General features: G+C 53.8%; 1 protein-coding gene across 11 annotated transcripts in view; it reads right to left on the bottom strand.

The window, feature by feature from the left end:
* Positions 1 to 26,544, bottom strand: part of GRIP2 (glutamate receptor interacting protein 2) — a 146,268-nt gene that overhangs the window by 63,833 nt on the left and 55,891 nt on the right. For 6 of the 11 annotated variants that reach the window (XR_014823870.1, XR_002337661.2, XM_013982003.3 and 3 more), the window contains exons 2-20: positions 19,217 to 19,297; positions 18,832 to 18,967; positions 17,933 to 18,078; positions 17,163 to 17,249; positions 16,619 to 16,694; positions 15,343 to 15,488; positions 14,607 to 14,754; positions 14,329 to 14,498; positions 13,289 to 13,414; positions 12,829 to 12,978; positions 10,466 to 10,652; positions 9,825 to 9,970; positions 9,041 to 9,121; positions 6,816 to 6,882; positions 6,590 to 6,735; positions 5,675 to 5,819; positions 2,704 to 2,843; positions 1,919 to 2,098; positions 819 to 984 (exon numbers count right to left, since the gene is read on the bottom strand). Coding sequence is in view for 6 of the 11 variants with exons in the window: in XM_013982003.3 (XP_013837457.3) it covers positions 819 to 984; positions 1,919 to 2,098; positions 2,704 to 2,843; positions 5,675 to 5,819; positions 6,590 to 6,735; positions 6,816 to 6,882; positions 9,041 to 9,121; positions 9,825 to 9,970; positions 10,466 to 10,652; positions 12,829 to 12,978; positions 13,289 to 13,414; positions 14,329 to 14,498; positions 14,607 to 14,754; positions 15,343 to 15,488; positions 16,619 to 16,694; positions 17,163 to 17,249; positions 17,933 to 18,078; positions 18,832 to 18,967; positions 19,217 to 19,297 (2,524 nt within the window). In the remaining 5 variants the exon portion in view is untranslated. The remainder of the gene's footprint in view (positions 1 to 818; positions 985 to 1,918; positions 2,099 to 2,703; positions 2,844 to 5,674; positions 5,820 to 6,589; positions 6,736 to 6,815; positions 6,883 to 9,040; positions 9,122 to 9,824; positions 9,971 to 10,465; positions 10,653 to 12,828; positions 12,979 to 13,288; positions 13,415 to 14,328; positions 14,499 to 14,606; positions 14,755 to 15,342; positions 15,489 to 16,618; positions 16,695 to 17,162; positions 17,250 to 17,932; positions 18,079 to 18,831; positions 18,968 to 19,216; positions 19,298 to 26,544) is intronic. The other 5 variants (XR_014823871.1, XR_014823872.1, XR_014823873.1 and 2 more) reach the window with 1 other exon arrangement.

Raw genomic sequence — 26,544 nt, 5'->3', positions numbered from 1 at the left:
ATTTTAGAGATGAGGAGGCTGATGCTGACGGCCATCTGCTCCATTCAAGTCAATTCTACAAAGGTTTTGAGTCAGGCCCTCTACTGAGCACAGGGCTACAGAGGTAAATAAGCTGAGGGCCCGGTCGTTAAGGAGCTAAGGGTCATTCACAGTGTGTGTGAGCATCCACCGGGTGCAAGGCCGAGCTAGGGAGCCATGTAGAAGACCTGACAGCCACTGGGGAACCCGGTAGGCCCAAGTTGGCCAGTGCCACCAAGAGGCTCACCAGGAGCACCGTGGGCACCAGAGGAGGGAGGAAGGATGATTTCTGCCTGAGAGTCAGGGAAGCCTCCCGGAAGTTTGACCTGGGCCTAAAGGATGAGCAGGCATTACCGGTCAGGAGAGGGGAGGGAACGGCATTCTAGGCAGAAGGAACTGCCTAATCGAAGCCCGACAGGAATGGGGAATGTTGGAGAACATTCTCCCAGGGGCTGTCTCCACCAGGGGCAGCTGAGTCCACAAAACCCATCATTTCCACAGCCCAGGGCTGGTGCTTGTGGCTGTGACCCGAGGGCCCTGCAGGGGAGGGCCTGGGCTCTGGGAACACAGCAAGCTGCTCCTTAGCTCCGCCCCTGCTGCATCCTTGCCCAGCCCTTCCCCCATCTAGCTGCCCTTTCCCCATCTCACCTCCCAAGATGGTTCTGCTCCCCACTTCCTCTCCTCTCCAAGGAGATGCCCCTACTCACTCATCCATGCACCCACCAACCCAGCACAGGGACCAGCTCCCCTCACCCATCAGCCGAGAGGCCAAGCCTGCTGCCTCCCTTGTCACCACAGACCTAGTTGGTGGCTCCCAGTCCTCCTCCTCCTCGGGGAAGCTCTCGTCAGTGGGGGCTGGGGTATAGCTCGTCCTCCGGGGCTCCGTGGGTGGGGGGCTGCTTCTCAGACGGCTGGACCTCCACTCCTGGGGGGTCATGCCCCGGGCTGCCTGTGTAGTGTAGGAACCTGGCATGTGGAGAGAGAGGGCATCCGTATCCTCTCTGTGCCCTCCCCTTGGCCTCCTTCCTGCCCCATCTCCACCCTGCTAGGTGGCCCTGGAGAGGCTTTTGCCCTCTCTGGGCTGGCCTGACTACCGGGAGTCCCCTAAGAGCTCCTGCCCCAGAACCACCTGGATCTCTTGATTGTTAGCAGAGAGTTAATGCCAAGATCCAGCTCCTCAGGGCCGACCCCTGCCCTACAGAGGGAGGGTCACTATTTTGACCATCCCCCTCTCCCTGGCATGGGGAGCTCTGCAGGTCCTGCCCCAGGGGGTGGTGCTGAGAGATGCTGACCTGGTGCTGGAGATGGGGAAGCTGAGACTCAGGGCGGGCAGGTATCCAGCAAGTGACCGCCAGGGCTGAGAGCCACCCAAGGCCACTTGGAGCTGTTTCCGGAGCTGGGCCTTGGGAGTCCCTGTGGCTCTGGGTCAGAGAGGCCAGAAAGCCAGCCACCATATTCAGATGCCCCCCAAGGCCACCCATGGGTCTCAACCTGCATGGGCATGGGAACTGGTGTCCTTGGGGGGTCTTGAAGGATGGGGGCTTTCTGCCCTCCCGGATTCAGTGGGGCACAATGAACACTGAGTACTTGCTGTGGGTGGGCCCCGGGGTGGGAAGGAAGGAGGCAGAAGTGAGGCCAACTTGATCCCAAGCCTCATGGGTGGGGGGGTTCTGAATGGACAGCTGTGATGCTGTGGATGCTCATCAAAGCCTGGAAAGGCCTGCAGTCCATACCCTAGGTGGTGAGGGGACCTCAGAATGGCTAATGGGACCCAACCAGGTCAGCCTTCAGGAGGGTCCCCTCAAGGATTGAGCATGAGGAACAAAAGAAGGGTTGGGGAAGGAACAGTCCTACAGAAGCCCAGAGGGCACAGAGTTTACCCAAGGGCCCATGGTGCTACCTGGGCCTCCAAAGCCACCCTCCGTGGTTGAGCTGCCCCAGGACTCCACAGCACTGTCCACACTGGGCACAGCAGGTGATGACCGGGCTGCCAGAAGGCTGCCTTTCAGTGCCTCTGAGGGGTCCTCATCCACATCGCTGGCTTCGCTGAGGCTGCCCGATTTGCGGGGTGGGAGGGGGCCTGGGAGGAAAAGAGAGTGTCTGGCCTCAAAGACAGAAATGCTTGACCAGCCTCAAGGTGCCCACTTTGATCAGGTTCGGGAATTCACAGGCTCCACCTCCACCCCAAGTCTCCCACTGGTAAGCTGGCACATGAGGTGGAAGGCACACTAATGGCAAACCTACTTCAGAGATGGGAAAACTGAGGCTCAAGGAGGATGCACAACATGCCCAAAGTCTCATGGTAAGCAGCAGTGGAGCCCAGATTAGAAGGCAGGCTCTGAAGCTTGGGCTCTGTCTACTCCCAACCAAAGCATGGGGGATAAATTCAGGGAAACTTAGGAGCATACAAGTTACAGCCACAAGGCACACCAAGCAGGCATTTTAAGAGGCAGGAGGTGATTAAGAGCATCACTCAGGCCCAGAGTGTTCCCAACCAGCTATGACCTCGGGCCCATCACACCCATCCCTCTGAGCCTTGTCTCCTCTTGGCCTCAGTTCCCCTCCCACCTCCATGGGGTGAGCGAGGATTCTGTGAGGCTGGGCACACAAAGCCTGGCTCAGAGACTGAGGGATCTCTCGTCCCAAATGGGCTGGCTGGTCCCTGGGGCAGGGGGCGAGGCTCACGGTCTAGCTGCTTCTTGATCTTCAGGGTGACGGTCTCACCAGCCACCTGCAAGAGGTGGATGGCCTCACTGAGTGGCCGGCCCTTGAGGCTAACACTGTTGATGGCCAGGATACGGTCCCCAACGTGGATCGCACCAGTCCTGAGGAGGAGGCACAGGGTAGAAGATGGGAGTTAGACACTCAAGGCCTTGAAGTGGGGATCTACCCTAGAGGAATTCAGGAACCCCAAAGCACAGGCCAGGCTGGCCCCAGTTAAATCTACTTGCGGGAAAAAGAAAAAAAAAAAAGCCAGTATGACTGTGGGTTTCATTAATAGAGGTATAAAGTCCAGTATCTGGGAAGGGATTTTCCTGCTTGACTCTAAAGTTAGATTCTGAAAAGGGAAAAGGGTGGGTGAGGGACAGATTAGGAGGATGATTAGGAGATTAATATATTCATACTACTATATATAAAATAGATGTTTAGGAGTTCCTGCTGTGGCTCAGCAGTAACAATCCTGACTAGTACCCATGAGGATGCAGGTTCAATCCCTGGCCTCACTCAGTGGGTTAAGGATCTGGCATTGCCATGAGCTGTGGTGTAAGCTGCAGATGCAGCTCAGATCCTGTGTGGCTGTGGCTGTGTGTAGACCGACAGCTGCAGCTCTGATTTGACCTCTAGCCTGGGAACTTCCACGCCACAGGAAGCAAACATAAAAAAATAAAATAGATGTTTAGACTGGATAAACAGCAAGGTCCTGCTGTATAGCACAGGAAACTATATCCAATCTCCTGGGATAGACAATGACGGAAAAGAATATTAAAAGGAATGTGTGTATACACACACACACACACATATATATATGAGTAACTGAGTAACTTTGCCAAACAGCAGAAATTGGTACTACATTGTAAATCAATCATACTTTAACAAAAAAAAATAGATAACCAAAAAGGACCTACTATATAGCACAGGGAACTATATTCAATATTTTGTAATAGCCTATAAGGGAAAAGAATCTGAAAAAGAATACATATATATATATATACACATACACATACATATATATATATAACTGAATTACTGCTATACATCTCAAAATAACACAACAATATAAATCAATCATACTTCAATTTAAAAAATTAAAAATAAAAATAAAGTTAGGTTCTGGAACCCATGTCCAGCATGAGTTTTGCGGCTGGTTTGAATCCCACATACTAGCTGCAAAATACTAGCTATGTGGTCTCAGGCCAGCTTTTTAACTTCTCTGAGTCTCATTTCTCTCATCTGTAAAGGAATGGTGATAATACTTATTTGTCAAATTATAATTGAAGGGTGGATGGGTGAACTGAATTCGTGTTTCCCTCCTGCTAAATCCAGGGGTAGCCCTTCCCTCTTCCTGGGCCCCAGCCCCTCGCCCCCACCCCCAGAGAATGAGCATAATCCCCAGAATCCAGCTGACTTCACAAGGGAGTAAGAGGGCCTGAAAAAGCCAGGCAGCAGCATTGCACTAGCCCAGTGGTTTTCCACCTAGATACTATTAGAATCACCTACAGAGCTTTCTAAAAATTGCCGATGCATGGCCCCTCCCCCAACCAATTAAATAGCATCTGTGGGAGTGGGGCCAGGGAAAGTGATGTAAGGAGCAGCCAGGGCTGAGGGTAGGGAGAGAAGTTGCAGCAGGTGCTGAGAATGCACCTGTCCTGGCTAGGGGAGAAGGAGGCAGAAAACTGGGGTGGGGGTGGGTCTTAAACCCCCTACGTAGATTTTGCCCCCAGGTAGGAACTTCATGCCCAGCATTGCCCAGCAAACCCTGAGGGCCTGGGGAAGTGACTGAGTCAGCAAACAGTGGAGCCAGGGAGGGAGGCCAGAGCTATGCTGTCTAGTACCACAGCCATCAGCTCCATGTGGCTTCTGCACCCATGAAATGTACCTGACCTGAATTGAGACATGCTGGAAGTGTAGAATACAACCAGATTCTGAAGACATAATATGAAAAGGAGAATGTACAAGTATTTTGCTAATAATTTTTATACTGATTACATGTCAAAATAAATATATATTTAATATTTTGTTTCTTTTTACTTTTCTCATGTGGCTACTAAAAATTTATAAATTTGTGGCTCACATAATATAGCAGTCGGACAGCACCGACCCAGATCAGCCAGGCAAAGGCAGGGGATCGTCTGCTGCACCACTTAGGGCTTGTGCACAGCAGGTACCCAGAAAATGGGGGACTTGACATTCCAGGTCAGGACTGTTCACACGGGCCTCTGCAATCTGCCAAATGTCCAGCAGGGGGCGCTCCAGGAGCAAAGACCCCCAACAGGTTGATGTCCTGTGGCGCCTCAGCCGCAGAATCCATCCCATCCAGGTGCTTCACCATGCTGTGGCCCCTCCTGTGCTATGATCTCCTCCAAGGTTCTGTTCTGTTACCAGACCTGGCCAGGCTTCCCCCTTTACAGCCAGCTCCTCTCAGCAGCTGGAGCTCACTGCAAAGCTGTCCAGAGAAAGCTCACCTCTCACACCTTGGGGTAGCCTCCCTGTGACCCTGTGGGGACCAGTCCCACTTGCTTTCCTCTCCAAACTGGACAGCCTGGGGCACTCCACTCCTCAGCTCTCCCAGCTGCCACACAGTGTCAGGGATACTTTTCAGGGAAGAGGACAGCAGAGTCCCCAATCCCTCAAGAGAAGCCCCAGGCTGTGCTAGGATCCAGATACCAGGGAAACGGCCCCTATACTACGAGGGCACACAGGAGGTGCTGGAAAAAGGCTCACAATGCTGACTTTCCAGAAACGGGGGCACCTCCAGGTTGTGGGGAGCAGAGGGAGGAGCACATGTTTATCCAGCACTTACCTGAAACCAGGAGGTCTGCCAGGGGCTAGCCCCAGGTCACCCAGACCATCAATATTGGCACAAAGGTCAGAGTCCAGTTTTGTGGATCCCAAAGTCCAGCCCTGTGCCATGTGTCCCCACAGAGCCCTGGCTCACCTCTCAGCCAGACCGCGCTTGGTGAGGCCTGAGATGACAATGGGATCAAAAGGCTCCTCCGTTCCCGAGATGGTGATGCCCAGGGGGCCTCCATAGCGCTTCAGCTCCACCGTGTAGCTGATGGCACCCGTGGTCTCCTGCTCATCTGCAAGGGGCACCCAGTCCCTTAGCCACGGATTCACCCATCCCTCCCAGCCATGGAGTCACCCTCTCCCCAGCCACAGAGTCACCCATTCCTTCATGTGAGGACTTCAGATGCCACCGCCTGAGACCATCTGCCAGAAATGTTTTCTTCCACCCAAACCCCATTTAAGAACAGAAACGTGAAGATAACATTTTAAAATAAAAATTTCACACACCACACAAAACAACACAGATATTGATGATAATACCATCGATGAAAAGAAACCAGATTTCAGTTTTTCTTAAAAAATTAGGAATCTGCCTACCAGTGATGCTCTTTCCCAGGATGGGAGTTGGTGGCTGAATAAGATTCTCTCCAGTGACTACAGTCATCGCCTCTCCCTTCTGCATCATTTCTCCTACTTTCCACCCTGTTCCCTCACTCCACGACCTGCCTGGCCTCAGAATGGGTCTGAGTCCACAGTCACCCACATCCCTCCGCCCCCATTCATGGTCCCACCCACTCACCTGCCCACAGCCACTTTGTGCGGGGCCTGTTGGATCCAGGCAGTGGCTCCAACTCCTGCTGAACTCACAAGGGCCTTGGAGAAGCCCGGACCCAGGGCAGCAAGAAATCTGCTGTGGACCCACCCGCATCTTCATTCAAGGGTGCTCTACCAACAGTTCCTGGGAGGCACCCACCACAGTCCCTCCTCAGCTGGAGGGACCCCTGCATGGCAAGCTGGGAACCCTGTGGCCGGAGGGTAGCCTGGAGAGGTGGCGGGCCCTTACCGGAGTTGTCTTCATCCTTCCGGATCTTCAGCTTCACCAGGTCCTCGCACTGCCGCAGGATCTGCACAGCATCCTCCATGGGGCAGTTGTCCAGGCGGATGTTGTCAATGGCCAGCAGCTTGTCACCTGGCTCCAGGGTGCCAGTCCTACAGGAGCAGGGTGGGGACAGGAAGGAGCCCAGCACAAGCAGGAGCAGAACCCACCCATGGGGCTAGGGCACCCCTACCTGTGCGCCACACTGCCTTTCTTGATGTCCGAGATGACCAGGGGTTCCCCTCGCTTCCTGCTAGCCGCTGGAGGGAAGGAAGCACAAATCCCACCTTTGGTCACCTCAGCTTCAGCGTCCCAGGAGCTGGACATGGACTAGGACCCACACACCCTGCCCCCATGGATCCCTGGCTGGGTGACTGAGAGCAAATCAGCTCCCCTTCCTGTGTCTCAGTTTCTTCTCTGTAAAATGGGGGCATTGGTAATTAATTAGACAGAGGAGGGAGAACAGCTGCTGTGGCTGCCAGCACATAGCAAAGGCTCAATCCATCAGCACTATTCCCTCACACATGGCCCATCCCCCTGCAGACGGTGCTTCCTGAGGGGCTGTGTCTGGATGGTATCTGCATCCCCACACCTGGCCCAGGGCCAGGCCCCAGACCAGGTGAGCTTCAACAATTAAGTCTACCCCTCACCCCTGGCGCCCCACTGAGGGAATGCTGGTGGTTGCTGACAGCTCACAGCAGGAACCCGCTTGGAAACTGCCTTTGGTAGAGGGGGCAGCCTCCCCCAAGATCATGTCTACACACCCAGTGCCTGGTCCAGGCGGCAGTGCAAAAGCCCGGCTCCCAGCCTCAACTCAGAACAATTGCCAGCCTCCCCAGCCAAGAGCTCCCCAGGGGTTGGGCGAGCCCTCTACTGGAACCACATCCCAGCCCAACTCCTCCCTCCACCCAGTCCCGGGCCTTCTCCACCCACAGGTGTTGATGCTAAGAGCCCTCTCAATAAACACCCTGCAGGGAACTCCTCACGAGAGAACCAACTTCCCGGGGAACATGATCTAAAACAATGGGTGCCGGAGTTTTCTTGCAGAAAGACTCCATTTGGGCTAATGGGTTCTTCCATGAGTGACCAGGTGTAAGGCGCCCTTCTAGCCCATGTGTTAGGCTTCAAGTCCCCTTCAAGGAGATTAAACTCAAAGCCTCTGGCTGAGGCAAAAATTACCACCCCACCCGTCTCATCCTAATGCCCCTTCCCCCATCCAAGCAACCTGGCCTAATCCTTCCTACTCCCTACAAGAAAAGATAATGTCGCCCACTCCTCACCCTGCCCCTATAGGAACAGTATGCACACGCGCAGCCACAGCATCAAGAGATCCTCCAGGAACTTCTCCATAACCTGTTCTCCATGCATATAAGGTATCCTACCCAAGACCAATCAGATCAAATATGCCCCCATACGAAGACCAATCAACACCCAGCCCTCACACATGCGCATGCAGTGGGCCGCACGATGGGCAGGGACGGGAGAAATTAAGTCCCCACAGCATGCGGATATAAGGGAAGCTCAATTGTAAGGCGGGGCCAGTCCCTACTTGCAGGGCACCCCCTCTCCCTCTGAGAATGTACTCTCACTTTAGTAAGCTTGCTGGAACGCTGGTGCCTAAAATTTGAGCTTGTTTACACTTTGCGCCCTCATCTTTTCAATTCTTTGCTGCGTGTGGGCAAGAACTGAAAGAAACAACACAGCACTAACACATGGAACATCTTTAAAGATGAGACAAAGCTGCCTCTTCCAATTAGGTTTTTAAGAAAATATAAGAAAATTATAAGTCTATTTTGAATGGGTACCTTGTGTGATGTACAACCTGGACAACTGCACCTGCTGGCCCTGCCCAGTTGTTCCTGAGCTGGAAGCAGCTTTCCCCCCTTGACTGCTTAAACTCCCACCTCCTCTGACTACAGGATCTGAGGCAGGAAAGAGCTATGGCAACAGCCTTTCTGGACAGTTGTCCCTCCAAGGTGTGATGGAGAGACAGCAGGAGATGTAGTCAGAGGACTCTGGCTTCTTTTGCAGGAGATGGGGTCCAGGAAGATTCTGACATTCCCATGCTTGTGTATTCTACCATTTTCTTTTCATTCTGTAGTCTCTCACTTTCATTCCTTTGACAAACATCAATTAAGCACCTGCTGTGTTCCAGGCTTTTTCTGGGCCCTAGAAAACTCATGTATCTGCTGCCTTACAAACCACTTAACCACCCCTGGAGACCCCCATTATGCAGAATGGGAAACCAAGGCTTCGAGAAGATCGGATCTCACTTGAGGACACACAGCCAGGCATTGCAAGAGGAAGAAAACCAAATCACCCCGTCACACTCTGTTCCAGAGCCTTCCCCAGGCCAGTGCTGTGCTGTTCCCACAGCAGGTGGGCAGGCTCCCGAGCGGGGTTGGGCAGGGGACTCACAGCTGATGGTGATGCCCAGCTCCACTCCGCGCCTCTTGGGTAGCTTCACGTGGAAGGTGCCGCTGCTTGGGATGACGGACTCTGGGTGCAGAGAGAACTGAACCCACATTAGACTCCAGGGAAGAGACTCAAGGAGTCCCCACCCCTCATCCATTCTGGCCAGCGGAAAGGAACCCCCACAAGTCACCGTCCCAACCCCATCCTGCTTCTTCCAAAGAGGAGGAAGGTGAGGCTTGGTGCTGACATATCTGAGACAAGCACCCACGCTGGATCACCCACCCCAATCAGAGCATAGTTGGGACTGGAGCCCAGAATCTCCTGCTGCTACTGCTGAGGCCCTGGGGCCAAGGCCAGTCCCTTGGGATCCCACAACTTACTGGGCACCTCCTACATGCTGGGCGTCAGCTGGCGCTTTCACATGCTTTATCTCATGCAATGGTGACAACACCCCTTGTGGTAGAGGGTTCCATGCACTATGTTACAGTGCGGGGAACTGAAGGTGGGGGAGGAAGAGTCCTGACCCAAGTCACACAGTGTCCAAATCACGGAACCGAATTCTAACCGAGTGGTTGTTTGGGGATCTTTGCATAAGCCCTGCCCCTCCCCCAGCTCCTGTTCCATTGCAAACCCCTCCATTCCACCCTCACCCAGTACAACTCCTCCCTCCGGGCCACTGCCTTTCTCCCACATTAGTGCTGGGGCCAGGCCCGGGGTTGGGGGAGCATCTGCAGGAGGCAAGAGCGGGGTAGAGAGAGGCAGGAGGAGGCTGGAGGCACCCACTCACCTGCCACGTCGAACTCCACCTCCAGCACGACCTTGCGGGCCAGCGCCGCATCCCGCAGCAGCTGGTTGGCTTCCTCCATTGTCCCATCCTCGGTGGCAATGCCGTTGATGGCCAGGACACGGTCCCCTACCTGCAGCAGCCCACACCTGAACCCAGGCGGCCCGGCAGAGAGAAGAGGCCCCAATGGGAGATGGGAACAAAGAGCAGGAGCAGGGCCAGACCCAAACCTGGGCCCCACCCCCAGGGCTGGGGGCAGTACTCAGCTCTGCCCTGTGTCAGCTCAGGCAATTTACCATGGGACTCTGGCTAAGATGTGACCTTGCTGGGCCTCAGTTTCTCTGTCTGTCCAACAGACCTGATGCCATGCCTTAGGAGACATGTAGAGAGGACTCTGAGTTCAGACAAACCGGGGTTCAAGTTCTGGGTCACTCAAGAGCTGTGTGACCCTGGGCAAGTGAATCAGCTTCTCTAGGCCTCAGATGCCTCATCTACAAAATGGGGCCTGTGATGGGGCTGATATGATGGTGGATGAGATACAGCTGCGCAGCCAGGCTTGTGGTGTGACTTGGTTTCCTTAGCTATCCGTGAGCTCCCCGAATTGGAGAGTGGCAGGCCCAGTAGGGAGAGGGTAGCTGGCTCACCTCTCCGCCGGGCTGTCAGGCTCGATAAAGCGCACAAGGGGTGGGGAGGACAGGGTCTCGGTGGCGAAGATGCCGCCCTGGAGCTGGAGGCCAAAGCCGCTGAGGGGGTCTCCGCAGAGCACGACCTCTGTGGTCTCCGTGTGCACAATCTGGCCGCCTGGCCCCACCGTGCTGGAGGCCAGTGACACTGGAGGGGCAGGCAGACATGGCGCTCAGGGGCACAGCCTCCAGGAGGCCTTCCTGCCAGAGCCCATCCACCCTCAGCCCAGGCACCTGGAGTCAGAGGGGCAGGTGAGCGGAAGGCCTGACTCGCCCGAGGCGGGGCCAAGTCATAGCCTATTCTGACCCTGTTTCCTCATCTGAGTAATGGGACCATGAGTCCCACCGAGTAGAGCTGAGGCCAGGCTTAAGGAAGAAGCTCCTGGGCCTGCAGCGTTGCACAACAGAGGTTCTGAGGGTCAGTGATGTTATGTCATGTTATATGTTACCTTTAAACTTATTATTACATATTAAATATCACATATTATATTATCAGGAGTTCCAGTCGTGGCTCAGCAGAAACTAATCTGACTAGCATCCATGAGGACGCAGGTTCAATCTCTGGCCTTGCTTAGTGGGTTAAGGATCTGGTGTTGCCACGAGCTATGGTGTAGGTCGCAGACTTGGCTCAAATCTGGCATTGTTGTGGCTGTGGCATAGACCAGAGGCTACAGGTCCGATTCAACCCCCAGCCTGGGAACCTCCAAATGTCACAGGTGCAGCCCTAAAAAGACAAAAAAAAAAAAAAGTCCTGCTGTTTAGGCTAATATCCATTGTATGATGACACCACATTTTTAAAATCCCCATCCACTGATGGACATGTTGGTTGTTTCCACCTTTTGGATATTACGAATAATGCTGTATGAACATTTGTATATGTTTTTGAGTGAATATAACATGTTTTCATTTATCTGGGGCACATACTTAGGGTTGGAATTTCTGAGTAGCATAACTGCATTTACCTATTTGATATGTTAATATATTTTGCTTTATATTTCATATATAAAATACATTTGTATTGTTCATGGATAGCAGATATCATTTATTAAAAAATTTTAATTATTGAATTTTATTCTATTAACTATACTATTGTAGCTTTATATATTATTTTCTTATACTATTTTATTTTATATATGTATTATGATATGTATAATATTTTACTGTTGGATGTATTATATTATTATATTTATATTCATTATTTTTTTAACTATTTCATCTCCAATGATAACAATGGTGCTAGAATATTGGAGGTGTTCAAAAAACTTTAACTAATTAATTGTCATCAAGGAAGGGGACAGGTAAGGGAGCCCAAGAGTCTCCATCCTCCATAAGGTCCTGTCTATGAAGAGCATTTCTGAATCTTCCCATCCACACACCCACAGCTTCAGTGGGTGACAAAGGTGTTCATAAAGGTATATTTTATCTGACTTTGAATTCTGTTTCCCTTTTCACCTTGGCTTCCAAGAAGCTCATAATGATATTTTGCTCCTTTCAGATTCCAGATGACTTATGTTCTCTCTCTTCTCTCACCTGGTTCAATCCCATATGGCCTAGTCTGACTTTCCCTTCTTCCTGGAGGCCTCTGCAATTCACACGGGAGGAGTCTGGGAACACTCTCTACATTAACAAAGGAAAGACTCTTCCCAGGAAAGATTTCAAAATTCTGGGCATTCTCATGACTTTTGCTACTTCCACATGCCTCCTGCATTATCATTCATTACTGTTTGTCCTTACATTTATTCATTTAATAAAAATACTTAAATACCTTCATTTCAAAAGGAACTATAATATAGTGATCATAACTAAAGAAAAATGTTTATAAGCAAAAATTAAGTAGAAATATATATCTAGTAAAACTGACTATTACTACCTTCTAGATGGATAGTCTCAGGCCTGTGTGTCTTTGTCTTAGAGAAAATTAACAGCGGTCAGAGAGGTAGTTAAGACAACTTAACACCACACTCAGACTTTCCCTTGAATGGATCAGAGGACTGAAGGTGAGAAAAATAAAATGGAGTTACTGTGAGAACTGTGTACGAATCTGAAAAGGCATCTTTTCCTCAGACACTTTGCTACCACCTGCTGGGAACTTTTCATAATAAAAATACAAGACAAAATGTACAAAGTAACTGTCACCCCTCAGATGTGCTCTTGTGCGGTACACAACCTATCCAACCATCCATGGCAGCCTGGTGTACCATGCATGCTATTTGATGCACCCCCACCCCGAGCCCCAGCTCTGTCCAAAATACCCCACACCCTTTGGCAAGTCTCTCTCTCAGGCACACAGACAGTCCAGAGAGGACAAAGAGACCACGGCTTACATGAGCTCTTGTGCTCCCTTCTTCGCTGCCTTCTCCGCCCCATTGTGGTCCGGGGACTCATGGGCTGGGATCCCCGAGGAAGAGTGCTGGGGTTGGTGCAGGGAAAGGCGTGGTTCAGTGTCGGCGAGGAAAAGGGAGATGAGGACAAGGCTGGGGAGATGAGAGCACAGCCCCGTGAGCCCCAGCAGAGCCCCCCAGCCTGCCACAGGGAAACACAGGGCTGCCTTCCACCCTCCACACACCTGCCATGTGACCTCAGACAAGTCTCTCCCTCTCTGGGTCTCAAAGCTCACAGAGTTTTCACACACCTGGTGAAACCCAGCTGCAGGACTGGGGCCCATCTCATCACTAATGTGTCAGGTGAGGCTATGCCGGCCCCCAATTTCTTTGAGTCTATATAAGACAGGCTCAAGCCCTTCTCTAGGAACTGGGGAGAGGAACAGTGGGGAGGGCACTTTACATTGGCTCTGGTCCTGGCCAGCAGGTGTGGCCCAGGTGGACGTCCTGCAGTGGCCGGGCCGGGGGCTGTGGCAGGAGGGCACACAGGGGTCCCAGCGATGTGGCTGCTCGCTCCTCTGTACCTTCACTGAGGCAGAGGAAGAGGAGAGAGAGAGACATGCCATTAGGGGCTGAGCGGCTCTGAATCACCAGGCCCCTGGGGGACTGAGCTCCCATATGCAGAGGGAGGAAGGAACAGAAGACCCTGGGTTTCCTGAGCCAGGTTAGGCATTCAGGATTCTTGCTCTGCATCCTGGACATCCTCTGTGTGCCAGGCACTGTGCTCAGGGTTCAGCCACGCAGCAGCCAGAGGGGCAGGGACACAGGAGGGAAAGCTGGCCCAGACTGAGGCCCATAGCTGGGAGATGGTGGTAGAGTAGGATTTGAACATGGGAAACTTTGCTGTGGAGCCCAAGAACTGGCCCATCAGCTTCAAGGAGCACAGTTTGCAAATGGTGACCAGTTGTAGCACCATTGGGGTCTACCACAGCACCATAGCCTGGGCAGCCTCAGCAGTAGCTGAGCATAGAGGGCACCAGGGTCCTGGCATTTCTGCCCCACACTGGGCTCTCAGGGGCCACCTGGGTCCCTGTTGGTTTCGTCCAGGCTTGCACAGATCTGCATTGCCGTCTGAGATGGCTCCCACTTCCTCCACCTCCTTCTCATACTGGCCTCATCCCCAGTGAGCTCTTCACTCCATCCTGAGCTGAGCCCGAGATCCAAACTTTGAGTAGCACAGAGCACAGAAAGAACTATCCCCTCCCTTGTTCTAGCTCTTATACTTCTATTAATGCAACCAGTGATGGAACTAGCTTTGGGGGCATCCCACCAACAAACTGTCAAGTTGTTTCTCTGCCCCACCTCCCCACCCTAAGCAACTGCACTTGACAGTTCAAGCTTCCCTATAGGAATGGATATTTGTTCCAGTAAATTTTAGCCTGCCCAGGGCATTGGTCCATTAACACTCAGGTTTGCGCCCTGAGGTCTTCCCAGGGAACCCACCTGCCTCTGAGGGCTTCAGCGGCCGCCGGCTCTGGGGCGCAGGCAGGATCTCCAGCCTCACTTTCTCTGACACGCTGGCCAGGAGTTTGGTGGCCTCGAGCAGCGAGCAGTGTTCCATGCTGGTGCCATTGATGGACAGGATGTGGTCTCCAGCATGCAAGGCCCCACTCCTGGCCAGGTCAAGAAGCAAAGGGGAAGACTCATCTGGCCAGACAAGCTCCGGGCAGCCCCTCCCCCTGCACCCCTTGTACCATGGCAGCTCCCAGCATGTGCCCCACCTGTCCACCACGCTGGCTGGCTTGATGCGGTCAATGGTGATGACAGGCTTATTCCGGTGGGAGCCGGTGGTGAGTGAGATCCCCAAGGTGGACCCCGGGGTCTTGGTTATTTCCACGATCAAGGGCCCTGAAGCGCTGGCCACTGTGTCTGGTACATGGAAGGAAAGCAGAGTTTGAAATGCAAATATTGAGCACTTTCCTCCATCTCGCTGCACCCACATTACAGACAAGAAAACTGAGGCATGTGGAGGCAAAAGCCTCGTCCAAGATCACACAGCCAATGGGCAGCAGAGGAGGGGCAGGAATTCCTGTCTCGGGCGCTCTGGGCCCAGGGCTTTCCTGGAGAATTCCAGTTTGCTCACATTTATTGAATGCCCGCTGTATGCTGGCACTGAACTGTGTTTCACAATGGGCCTTCTCCATTTCTCTCTGTGATTTTTTGCACATTCACTATCTCTGACACACTCTATACTTAATTTATTCTATTGTCTATCACTCCTCTCCAGAATATCAGCCCCATAAGAATAGAGACGCCATCTGTACTGCTGTCAGGTGTGTCCTCAGAGCATCAGACAAGGCCTGGCAGTGTATTTACTACCCAGAGAGGCTCAGAGAGGCTGTGACGGGCTCAAGGTCACACAGCCTTTGCAGTGATGAAGGTCTGTACCTGCTACCCCATCCCTCCAGCCCCCAGCCTCTTCCTGCCCCAGTTCCAGCCCTCAGGCCCCCAACTCACCTGGCACAGCCACATCATACTCCACCTGGAACAGTGCCTCATGGCTGCACTGCCGCAGGGTGGCCAGGGCAGTGGCGTGGCTGGCACCATGCAGTGGGATCCCATCAACGCTGAGCAGCCTGTCACCCACCTTCAAGGAGCCCTCCCTGCAGGGAAGGGCATGGTCAGCCAGCCTGGCCCTGGACAAGGGCGGGAACTGGGAGAGGTGGGGGCCCAGAGGACGGGGCAGGGCATGGAGTGGGTGAAGGAGAGAGGACATGGCAGAAGGGAAGGAATTCCACATGAGTGAAGGGAAGAGGGAGGGTATGCGGAAGCCACTGAGCAAGTGAAGGAGGCAGTGAGGATGGGGTGGGGTCGGTTCTGACACCTCTCACCCCATTTGGTGCTTAAATTCACAGTCCCAGCTCAACCCTCAAGCGTCAGGTCAGGGCCCAAACAGGGTCCCAGCCCTGCCAGGACCAGGTAGCATCAGAGGTAGACAGTCTGGAGGCTTCACGCTGCTGGCCAGAGCTCCCTGCCCAGGGCCTCCACCCTGGTTCTCAGCAGTGGCTCTGGCCTGGGGACAAATAGGAATTCTACTGGGTCCCAGGGAGGGGCCTGAGGGGGGTTCACCTCAGTTTGGGTCACATCCCGGCTCTGGAATGCCTGTCCCAACAGGTGGCCAAAGCTATTCTGGGAGGTTCTATGAATAGCCTGTCCCAAGGACGGCTTTAGATTTCTGACAAGGCCGTTCCAGGCTTTCCTTAAAATGGCCAGGAATCCCGCGCCAGGGAGGTCAGAGGGTCAGGAGCTGGGAACTGGGCGTGTTCCTCTCCACAGTTGCTCCCCCTAGCACTTGCAAACAGGGCCCGGGCAGGGCCAAACTGGCAGCACAGCCAGGACCGGGGAGGCTGCATCACAGAGGACCAGAGGACGCCTGTCTCCTTGCCCCAAATCCCTCGCTGCAGCTCCCAATGGCTGCATCATTAGACCCATTCTACAGACAGGAAAATCAAGGCCAGGGAAGGGACACCAAAGCTCACTCCCCATCCCCCACCCCCTCAAGACAGCAGAGTCTTGGGGAAGAAAGAGCTTGGAGTTGCTCTCATTTGGGGCTTAGCACTGGCTCCACCAACAATTCCGAGTGGCTCTGGGAGAGCAGTCTCCCCTCTCTGGACTTCAGTTTGGCTCATCTGGAGAACGCGTATGATGTCCACTCTGCCTTCCTCACAGGGTCTGGTGCTGGGGGCCAGCAGTGCCGGGCAAGGCTGTAAGGGTCCCTCCAACTCAGGCTCACCTGTCGGCGGGGCCACCAGGCCGCACATAGGTCAGGACGAGCGGGCGGGACTTGTGCCCATCTTCATGGGCGCCTCCTGGACAGAATCCCACAAGAGGCGGGAATCACCGACCCTCTCCTTCCCTGGTGCCCAGCGGCCCTGACCCAGACCCTGAGCAGGCTCCCTTCATTAAATCTGCGCAAGGACCTTGTCCTTGCTGTGCACAGTCCTTCCCATGGGACAGCGACTGTAAACCCCACCCAGAGCTGGGACAGAAACCAGGGAACACAGCCAAAGTCCTTTCTCAGTTAAACAGCTTGCTTCCCATCCTAAGATCTCATCCTATTTCCCTTTTTTGCCCTGGTTGCTAGGCAGCATCAAACTTCTTTTTCTGGTACAACTTCTCCCTCTCACTCCCCCCAATCATGCACACTTTGTTGTGAGGCAACATATATATGAAAGATGTATGTAATGAATACATATAATTCATTAGAGCAAAAGAGAACACACAGAATTGGCATTAGCCTTCCCACCCCTTGACCCAAAGGTGCCTCTTACACTGACCTCTGAGGACGAAGCCAAAGCTATTGCCCTCCTTGTAGAGGGAGACATCCACTGTCTTTGCAATGATCCCTGGGTTGTTCTCAGGGGCTGGGGAGAAATGGAGGGCTCCTTTGAGTCCTTGAGTCACAGCAGCAAGCCAGCAGATGTCCCCGAAGCTCTTTCCAAGAGAGCTGCGTGACCTGTCACAGACGCTGCAGGAAGGGCGAACTCCCTCTGCCTCATTTTACAGCTAGGACAAGTGAGGCTTAGAGGTCCCCTCTTCCCTAAAACCCACTTAGTCTACCACTTAGAGTGGGGAAAGGGCCTGCCCATGCTCCCACAGAGACATTGGCAGAGCTCAGGCTTGTGTCCATGGCTGGCAGGCTCAGGCCAGAGCTGAATTCCAGACAGTCATTCAAATTTCAAGACTTTAGACCAACTTTGAAAATTCAGAGCTAGGCTAAACCCTAGGACACTGTACTGAGAGCAGCACGGGAGGGCAAAGAACAATTTATTCTGCTGATGTTCCTAAAACCTTCCCCCAAAAGGAAAAGCATCTGGAAACCAAATATGCAAGATGACAAGGAGTTAGGAACAGGGCCCTGCCACCAACTGGTGACAGCATACTGCATTTGTGGACAAAGTCCTAGGTGTGGCATGAATGTCTGTAGTCAGTCTCAGGTCCCGCCCACCCTGACTGGCATGGCCCACTACCCAGGTGCTGGCAAGGAGGCAGCTTATCCACCCATGACCATGGCAGTGGAGAAAGTTCACGGTTCAAGGGCACCCACCGGGCGGGGGCAGCTCATACTCCACCTCCAGCACCACGCGCTCGCCCACATTCTTGAGCAGAGTGATGATCTCATCATGGCGGAGCCTGGTCAAGTGGATCCCGTTCACTGAGCGAATGTAGTCACCCACATTCAGCAGGTCACTCCTAGGAACAAGGAGGCCAGGGCACACACGTGGTGACAGGCACCGGCATCCACAGCCACCCTCCTGTTGAATCCTCATGGTCTCTGGATCCCCATTTTACAGATGGGGAAGCTGAGGCTCAGAGGGGTCAGACATTGTCCAGGGTCACACAACACATGAGTAAGAGAGGGTGGATTCCAACCTAGACCTGCCTGCCACCCAGGTCTGGCCTTTCCCTTGAGGCTGGTCTACCCTGTTTCCCTCCTTCTGGAGCATCACCCTCACAGGTACAGCTCTGACTGGCCCCAGAGAGCGTATAAATTGGTCAGATCATCGCCTCCTTTGCTCTTCCCAGGTCTGGGGGCAGTGAAGGAGAGGCTCACTCCTAGGTTTCATGGAACTCCTGGCTCCAGAGAGCTGCAGAGGCAAAATTAAGGGAAAATGCAGGGCAACGTGTTCCACAGTGGCTCACAGGACTGTGCCAGCAGAGTGGCTGCCTCAGCCTGGAGTCCTGGGGGCTTTCCAGAGGCGGTGTGGAGGGGTGAAGAGCAGGCTAGCTGGGGCCAGGCAGAGGGAACGGCGTATGTGGAGGCCTGGGGCTCTGGTGTGAAGGGAAAGAAGGAGTTTGGGCCTAGAATCGCTACCCCCACCAGAGGCCTTTCCAAGCTCACAGGTGCTCCAGGAAAAACTGCCTGATCCCTCTGCCAAAGGCCCGCGTACCTTTTCCACCAGCCCCAGCCCCCTTCCCCCTGCCCCGACCAAGCCCTCAGCTCACCTGGCTGCTAGCCCCCCAGGTCTCAGGTTGGAGACCCTGGGCTTGCCGTCCTTGTCGGTGCCCCCTGAGATGGTCAGGCCCAGAGTGCTGCCTTCCTTCTTGGTCAGCTCCACCACGGTGACCCCTCGGAACTCCTCTGCCAACAGAAAGGGGGTGAGCGGCAGCATGGGGCTTATTCTGGGCCCCCAGCTCCAGGACAAGTGAGGCCAGTACTTGGTAAGCAGTACACTTGGCTGCATTAGGCTGGCTGAGATCATCTCCTTTTTACAGGGGATCAGAGAGGTTAAGTGATGAGTCTAAGGTCACAGAGTGAGTAAGAGGCAGACCCCCACCCAAGCTCTCTGCCTCCACGACAGAGAAGGGGGAGGGAGAGGAGGCTCGATACCTGGAATGCTCTGCCTGCGGCACGCCAGGGCCACATCGGCCCCTCCTGCATCCTTGCCTGCTTTGGAGTATGGCCCATCGTCTGCAGGCAAGAAAGAGAGGAAAGGCCCTGAGTTCTGCTGGTGCTTCCAACAGGCAAACCCCTTCTGCCTTGGGAATCTTCTGCTTGGCAGAGGTAGTCTGTTCGAGGGGTTTCTTCCTGCCACCAGCTCCACCGAATCTCCACTGGGGAGCCCCACGGTTTCCCCTCCCAGGGGCAACTCTGCCTCTGCTCTTGAGGCACTTTGTGGCTGTCGCCATGCAGTCAACTACCTCTACAACTACCGTTCCACTTACAGATAAGGAAGCTGAGGCTCAGAGAGGGACAACTCGCACCCATGGTCACACAGCCCTTGGCCAAGCAGCCTCTGCGAAGAGCCAGGACCAGACCCCAGACTCCTTGGCCCACCCACCCCATGCTCCAGGCTCCCTTGGCCAGGTCCTTTTTTTCACATCTCTTCTTGGAGTCCTTTCTCAGCCCTGGAGGAGAAGGGTAAGGTCGACCAGCAGACAATCAAGGTGGCCAGCTCTCCCGGGCTGCCTCTCAGGCTGTCCGCCCCAGACCCCTGTACACCCCCCTTGGCTTCTGCTGCTTCCCCAGGCTACACCTGAGCCTGTGCACACCCTGCATGCCCCTCAAGAAGAGCCCTCTGCCCCCAGCCCTGAGGTGCCAGCTGAGTCAAGTGCTGTGAGCGTGGGCTTAGGGCTCAGCCATTCACTCAGCTGTGACAAGGCCTCTCCCTCCCCAGCCCTCTACAGCAAGCAAGGCCTAACTCACAGGACCTCCCCACTCCTCAGAGGAGAGGGGAGAGCAGGGCTGTAGGAGACTCAGCCCTGGCAGGGGGCAGAAGCCTCTTATCCCATCCCAGCTATTTTCACAGGGAGGTTCAGATTAGGGTTTAGCCGGGGGTGAGGTCAATCTGGGTCAAGATCAGGACACAGCCTGGCCAAGGTCCAGGCTCAGTTAGAACCGGGAACAGTGTTCAATCCACAGCAGGTTTCTCAACCTTGGCACCACTGACATTGTCTGGGTAATTCCACAAGTGGGGGGAGCAAGGTCTCTCCTCTGTGCTGTACCATGTTTAGCGGCATCCCTCCCCTTTAACCACCAGAGGCCAGTAGCGCCCACCCCGGTCATCATAGCCAAAGAGAACTCCAGACCTCTGACATGGCCCCTAGGGGAGCAACACTGTTCTCCACCCCCTCACTGAGAATCACTGCTGTAGAGTTGGGGTGGGGCTCAGGCTGGGTCAATGTCAGGGTCAGCCTGGGAGCTAAGGAAGCCTGAGACCCTTGACCACCTGCAGCTCTAACCATTGAAAAACTGCTTCTCCAGACCAGGGATGGGCCCCCTGCTTGCCAGAAGGCAGCAAACAACAAACTAAACTGCAGTGAAGCCCAAAGTCATGTCCAGGGCCTCTGGACTTGGCTCTCAGCAGCTTTGCCCACCCCCCACCCCTGCCAGCCACTGAGTTCACATTCACAGCCACAGATTCAGGCAACACCCCATTAAGTATAATGCCTCCTATTACAGTTCCCTAATTCACACTCCATTTAGATTCAACAAGACGTTTCTGAGCTAATAAAACTAGGAAGACTGGGTTCTATCAACTGTGAGACAATGAACATTTCTGGTAGTTCATACAGGCAGTTCTAGAATGAAAATCTGTCTTATCCCAGGCAAATCTGATTCCGCCACAGGAAACTCCTCCTCTCCCAGGTTGTCCTGGGAAGACCGGAGATAAGCTTGCCAGCTCCAGGTTTAGGGGTCTGGAAAAGGGGCGGAGGGAAGTTATCCCCTGAGGACAGGAAAGGGAAGAATCAAGTTTGCCAAATTCAGAATCAGGATCCCAAAGAATGGAGTGAGGCAGCAGTGGGTTCATGCTGGATTCAGAAGCCAAGGATACAGGATGCTGGCAGCTGAAGCAGAGGGCCTATTTCCTGGGGTGTCTCAGGGGTTTGTCTTCAATGCTGCCCCTCTGTCCTTCCCTCATCCCAATATTCAAATTTTGCTCTAGCAAATGACATGGTGCCAAATTGGGCTGGAACAGTACACAGGGGACGGCGGATCCTCTCATCTTGATCCTGAATAGCCCCAACTCCCCTCCTTCTACAATTTTTTGCTGACTTTGGGCTCAGCTGTTGGGCAGGCCTGGCAGTGGGATGCAAACCAAGACTCATGCTCGGTGCAGACACAGAGTCAATAAGCAATAAGCAAGGTCTTGAGAGACTTCTCTAGAGATGGCACATGCATTTTAGGGCATGGATTGATGAACTCTCGTGGAGGCTGAGGCCACTCAGAATGGCTGATGGCTAGATAAGAGGCTTCTGGATACCTAAGACCCCCTACCATATTCAGAAAAGCCCCCAGAAGGAGTGCTACAGTGTTTGCCAATGCCACTGCAGAGGGGACACAGTACCCCACTTTGACAAACATTCTCAGGTCAGGGGGAAATTGAGGCAGCATTCAAACCAAGAATCAAGGCAGGGCCAGAATTACCAGTGGACTGTGTGTCTTGGGTCTCTATTTCTCCATTTGTCCAACAGGGGTGGCTTCCCCCACCCAACCCTGATTGCTGGCTACAGCCACCCCAGGCTTAAGAATTTGAGGGAATTATTTTATTTATAGAAAACCCTATGAGGGTTCAGACCCCAGTCCTCCTCCCTCAGAGAACAGGCCCGCTTTCTCCCGTTCACTCTCTTTTTTGTTCTAGGACCTGGTAATTATATGCTTAGAGATGAAGGCTTTTCAAAAACATCTTTCCCACCAATTTTCAGCTGGAAACATGCATGGAAAAAAAAAAAAAAACAGAGATATTTTTATCCGAGTGTTTTTTTTCCCTGTCTCCTCCTTCCAGCAATGGGCAATTATAAGCTTTTGCCTTCAGTCAATCTGTCCTGTAAGAACTCGCTTCAGAGGGAAATTCATTTCCGCAGCGATGCCAGCCGGTCCGGCAAACGCAGCAAAGGCGGGCTCGGCCAGCCGGGTGAGCAGGAGAGAAAGGGGCTGTGCAAAGAGGGTACACCTGATCCCCGGCCCCCAAGCTGCAGCCCAGGTGGGTGGGTTTCTTGTGGATTTCATTCCTCTTGAGAGCGTGGCTAATTTGTCTTCATTATCTCCATTTCTCTGGGGCCACAGGGAGCAACTATTGAGCTTTGACAAAGGGTAAAGGAAGTCAGCCCCTGGCCAGGCTGCCTTTGCCAGGGTCCCGCCTAAGTAGGAGGGGGAGGCAGGGAGTGCTGGGAAGGGCTGTAGATGGGGCAAGTGGGGGGTGGGGAGGGTGAGCGAAGCATTCAGCATCTTAGAGAGAACACTGGGGAAACCAACGCCCACCTGGGAGCCCAACTTGGGCCAAACAGAAAATGGCTGCTAGAGAGCATGCCTCCAGCAGGGCCAGCCCGACCATGTGCTGATGGGGAGAAAGGGGCCCCAAGTCGTCCCCAATCCAACCACAACCATACACAGTGTCCCATCGCTGCTTGCACCCCACCAAGCAATTGGCCCATACCGCCGGTTCAGCCCCGAGTCAGAAGGCACTGCTGGCCAGATGGAAGGGAAGGACGGACTTTGGATCCTAAATCTGTGTCCAGGACAAGTCACATCTCCTCCCGAGTCTCTGCACACTGGGTGCAGGTGCCCACCTCACTAGTTGAGGGGAGGAATGGGTGGAGTCATGTGGTATACAAGCCATAACACATGGATGTTCTCTCCCTGGCCCCGCTTATGCTCCTTCTTAGAAAGGTTTTCCTTATTAACGATGGAAACAACTCTCCTCCTGATTAAGGGCCGGGTGCTGTGCTAGGTGCTTCGTAAGCTTTATCTCATTTAACCCTCATCACCTTCTGAGGTGGGATGATCACTACTGCCATTTCACAGATGGAGAGGTGGAGGCTCAGAGAAGTTAGGTGACTTTCCACAGGATGGAGCAGGGTCAGGATTTGAACCTGGGCCATGATCTAAGAAATTTTAAACTACTACCACATTATTCTCATGATAATCCTATGCGGTGGGTACCATTATCATCCCCACATTCTAGACTAGGAAGCTGAGGCACAGAGAGGTTAAGGGAACTGCCTAGGGTCACACAGCTCCTAAGTGGCAGAGCCATGGGCCTCTTCTTGCCTCCTCGCCAACCCCAAGACAGCCTGGAGGGCTAAAGATCCCTTGGACGCCCCTAACTGATGATGATGAAATGAGCCCCCTCTGGCATCGCACGTTGGACAAGGCAGGCAGTGGGATGGAGAGGCATAGAGGCCAGCTGCAGGCTGAACTTGGAGTGATGGCCCCAACCCCCGCAGTCTCTCCAGAAGCTAGCCTGGAGGGAATTATGTGGAGAGCAGCCAGCCACAGGGGGACCCTCACTCTGCGAGGGAAACAGGAAGAAATACATCAAAAAATTTAAAAAGCAGATGCCTACTTCACTTGGTGCCAAGGATTGAGAAAAAAAAAAAAAAAAAAAACCTGACAAAGGGGTACGGGTGTTGGGCCCTCGCTGTACCAGGCACTCCAAGCACTTGCCAGGCACTAACTCTTCCAAAAGCAACAGGTGGGAGGCTCACGGACAATCCCATTTTACAGACCAGGAGCCTGAAGCCCGGAGAGGCCACTCAGCCAGGGCACTGCAGAGCAAGTCCCCGATAGACCACATCCCTGACGCTCAGCTCTGCTCGCTCCCTCCAAACACTAGGGCACCCAGGAGGCAGCACCAGCCCCCAGGAGGCCCAGGTTAGGGCCAAGCACCCACAGGCTGGCCATGACCCAGAGAGGTTGCCAGCCCTATAATCCCCCTTCCACAAGGTATGGGGCCCCTGGCCCTGGGCCCTGAGCCCACACTCGGGCTGACAGCCCCCTCCATGGGGTCACAATGGTCCCACCATCATGTGTGATGGGGGCACGGGCTCAAGTCAAGGGCTTGGCCTTCTGGGTCTGTGTTCTCCCACCACACTTTGAAATCCACCATATCAAAGAGCCTGACTCCAAAACTGGGTCACCAACAGAGCAGCAAAGCCTCAGTTCACCAGGCGGCAAATAAAAGCAAAAGTTCTCCTACAACTAACAACCCCCCCAGCTCCCCTGACCTCACCTCCTAACGCCCTCTCCTGCACCAGCTCCACCCCAATGCACAAGGCTCCTCGCCATCCTACAAGCTCACGATGGAGCCTTTGCACCATCTGTTCCCTCTGCCCAGAAGACTCCTCCCAGACATCCATGAAACTCCCTTCCTCACCTCCTTAAGGAAGTGGTGGAAACATCACCTTCTCAGGGACACCTTCCCCCATCAGCCTGTTTGAACTTATACCTGCAAACCCACCTCCAGCACCTTCCTTCCCTGACAGACCTCACTTTTTTTAACTTATTGATCTTATTTACTATCTGCCTCCCCCTACACACTATTACGTCAGCCCCAGGGGCTGGGCTTTTGTCTGTCTGTTCTCACGGTGTCTGGCAGAGAGTCTGGCACATAGTAAATGCTCAGTAAATCATTTGAAATTCAATTCCCACTCCCAGGTTAGGAGAATGGGATCAAAAAGGCAGAGTGAATTGTTCAAGATTATAACATCAGGAAGAGGCAGGTGTAAACCCATACCTCTCTGGGTCTGGAAGCCGTGGCTTCTGAGTCCTGGGGTTTCCCCAGTGGAAACTCAGGAGCAGGAGGTCAGGCCTGCCCAAAGACCTAGGTGGCTCTGGTGAGGACCCCCAGAGAGGTGGGCAACCCAGGCCATGGCAGAGGGACCCTCTCCCACCTACCCTGACACACACACACTCTGCCTGAGCCTTTCCAGGCCCTGGGAACAAAGACCCCTTTGTGGATGGGAGTCAGAGAAGAGTGAACACTGGGGTGAGGGTGGGGGGTTTCCTGCCCAAACCAGTAGGCATTACAGCTTACTGTGTGCCCCAGACCTGGCCACGTCGCTTCCTGCAGGGGCTTAGGGACAGTGAGGTGAACAAGGCCATTCCCTGTCTAGGCATGGACAGGGTACAGACCTGAGAAAAGACTCCTGCAGGCAGCATCCAACTGAGAGGAGACGGCCCTGGGCAGTGTGCCCTGCAGGCCCCAAGCCCCTGGCTGGCTCTCCCTGAGGAGCACTGCGCTTGCCCTGACTCCTCAGGGCCTCAGCCTGCTCTGCTAAATGGGTGCATGGAGTGGCCACCTGTTGGCTGCCCTTGTCCCCATGCTCCAGGGAGGCCATGTGACCAGAGGCCCAGTGGGTGGTCAGGGTGGGCATGTGATCCAAGATGGGCCAATGAGAACTGGACCTGGGAGACTCAAAGGTACTAGGGACCCTCTGGGCACCTCAAGGAGAGGAGTCTGCCTGGAAATAAAGCTCACCTGAAGAGAAGCAGAGACTCACAGAAACCTAATCATGTTAACTGTGCACCTGGATCCCACTGTGCCTGAAGCTTCAACTCTGGACTTTAAAAAAAAAAAAAAAAAAAAAGCCTCAGTGCGGATACCAAGTGATAATTGAGGCAGCTGTGATCATGAGGCTCTGTGACCTAGGGAGGAGACTAGGATGGGAGCTGCAGCAGTGAGGGTGGGATCAAGGAAGTCATCAGAGAGATGATAAAAGGACTTGAATACCAGGAAAGAAGCTGGGATCAGATCTGCACTTTAGCAAACTCCCTCCCAGGGCAGCACAGGGAGTTGGGGTGAGGGCCAAGAGGCGAGGCAGGCGATGCTGGGGCCTGAGCCTGGGTGGAGGCCGAAGGCCCTTGAGGAAGAGGAAGTGCCCAGGGTAAGGTCTCCAGGTCACTGCAGCCCTGTGGCTAACCACTGCAGGATGAGATGACCCCACTCCTGGGCCTTTCATTGAAAGGACAGATGTCCCCAGGCCAGGAAGGTGGTATGGTCACCAGCAGGGAGCAGGGTGGACCGCCTGGGGTCAGATCCCAGCTTTGCTATAGCCCTGGACAAGTCACCTAACACTTCTGTGCCTCACTTTCCCCAACTGTAAAATGGGGAGAACTCCTAGTATTGTGAGGATTAAATGAAAAAGTGCACAGAGAGACTGTGAACAGAGCCTGGCACAGAGTAAGACCTCAACAGCTGTCCGCTACTATCATTATTTGCATTATTATTGTCTGGAGGCCTGGGAGCAACCCTGTCTCTGGTCCCTACCAGAGGAGGGAGGTGGGAGCCTGAGTTCACAGGCCCTTGAAGCAGGAAGAGGGGAGTCCAGCTATAAAAGGCCCCTGGGTGCAAATCCCGGCTCGGCCACTGTGGGCCTTGGGCAGCCACTGGCCTCTCTGAGCCTCAGCTTCCTCATCTGTGCACTGGGACCACAGTT

Source organism: Sus scrofa, chromosome 13, assembly GCF_054392235.1.
Source record: "Sus scrofa isolate SSC_HxYL_T2T_F1_AM1 chromosome 13, Sscrofa_HxYL_maternal_Yorkshire_Landrace_v2.0, whole genome shotgun sequence".
NCBI lineage: Eukaryota > Metazoa > Chordata > Mammalia > Artiodactyla > Suidae > Sus > Sus scrofa.
This window is presented reverse-complemented; position numbering and strand designations above follow the sequence as displayed.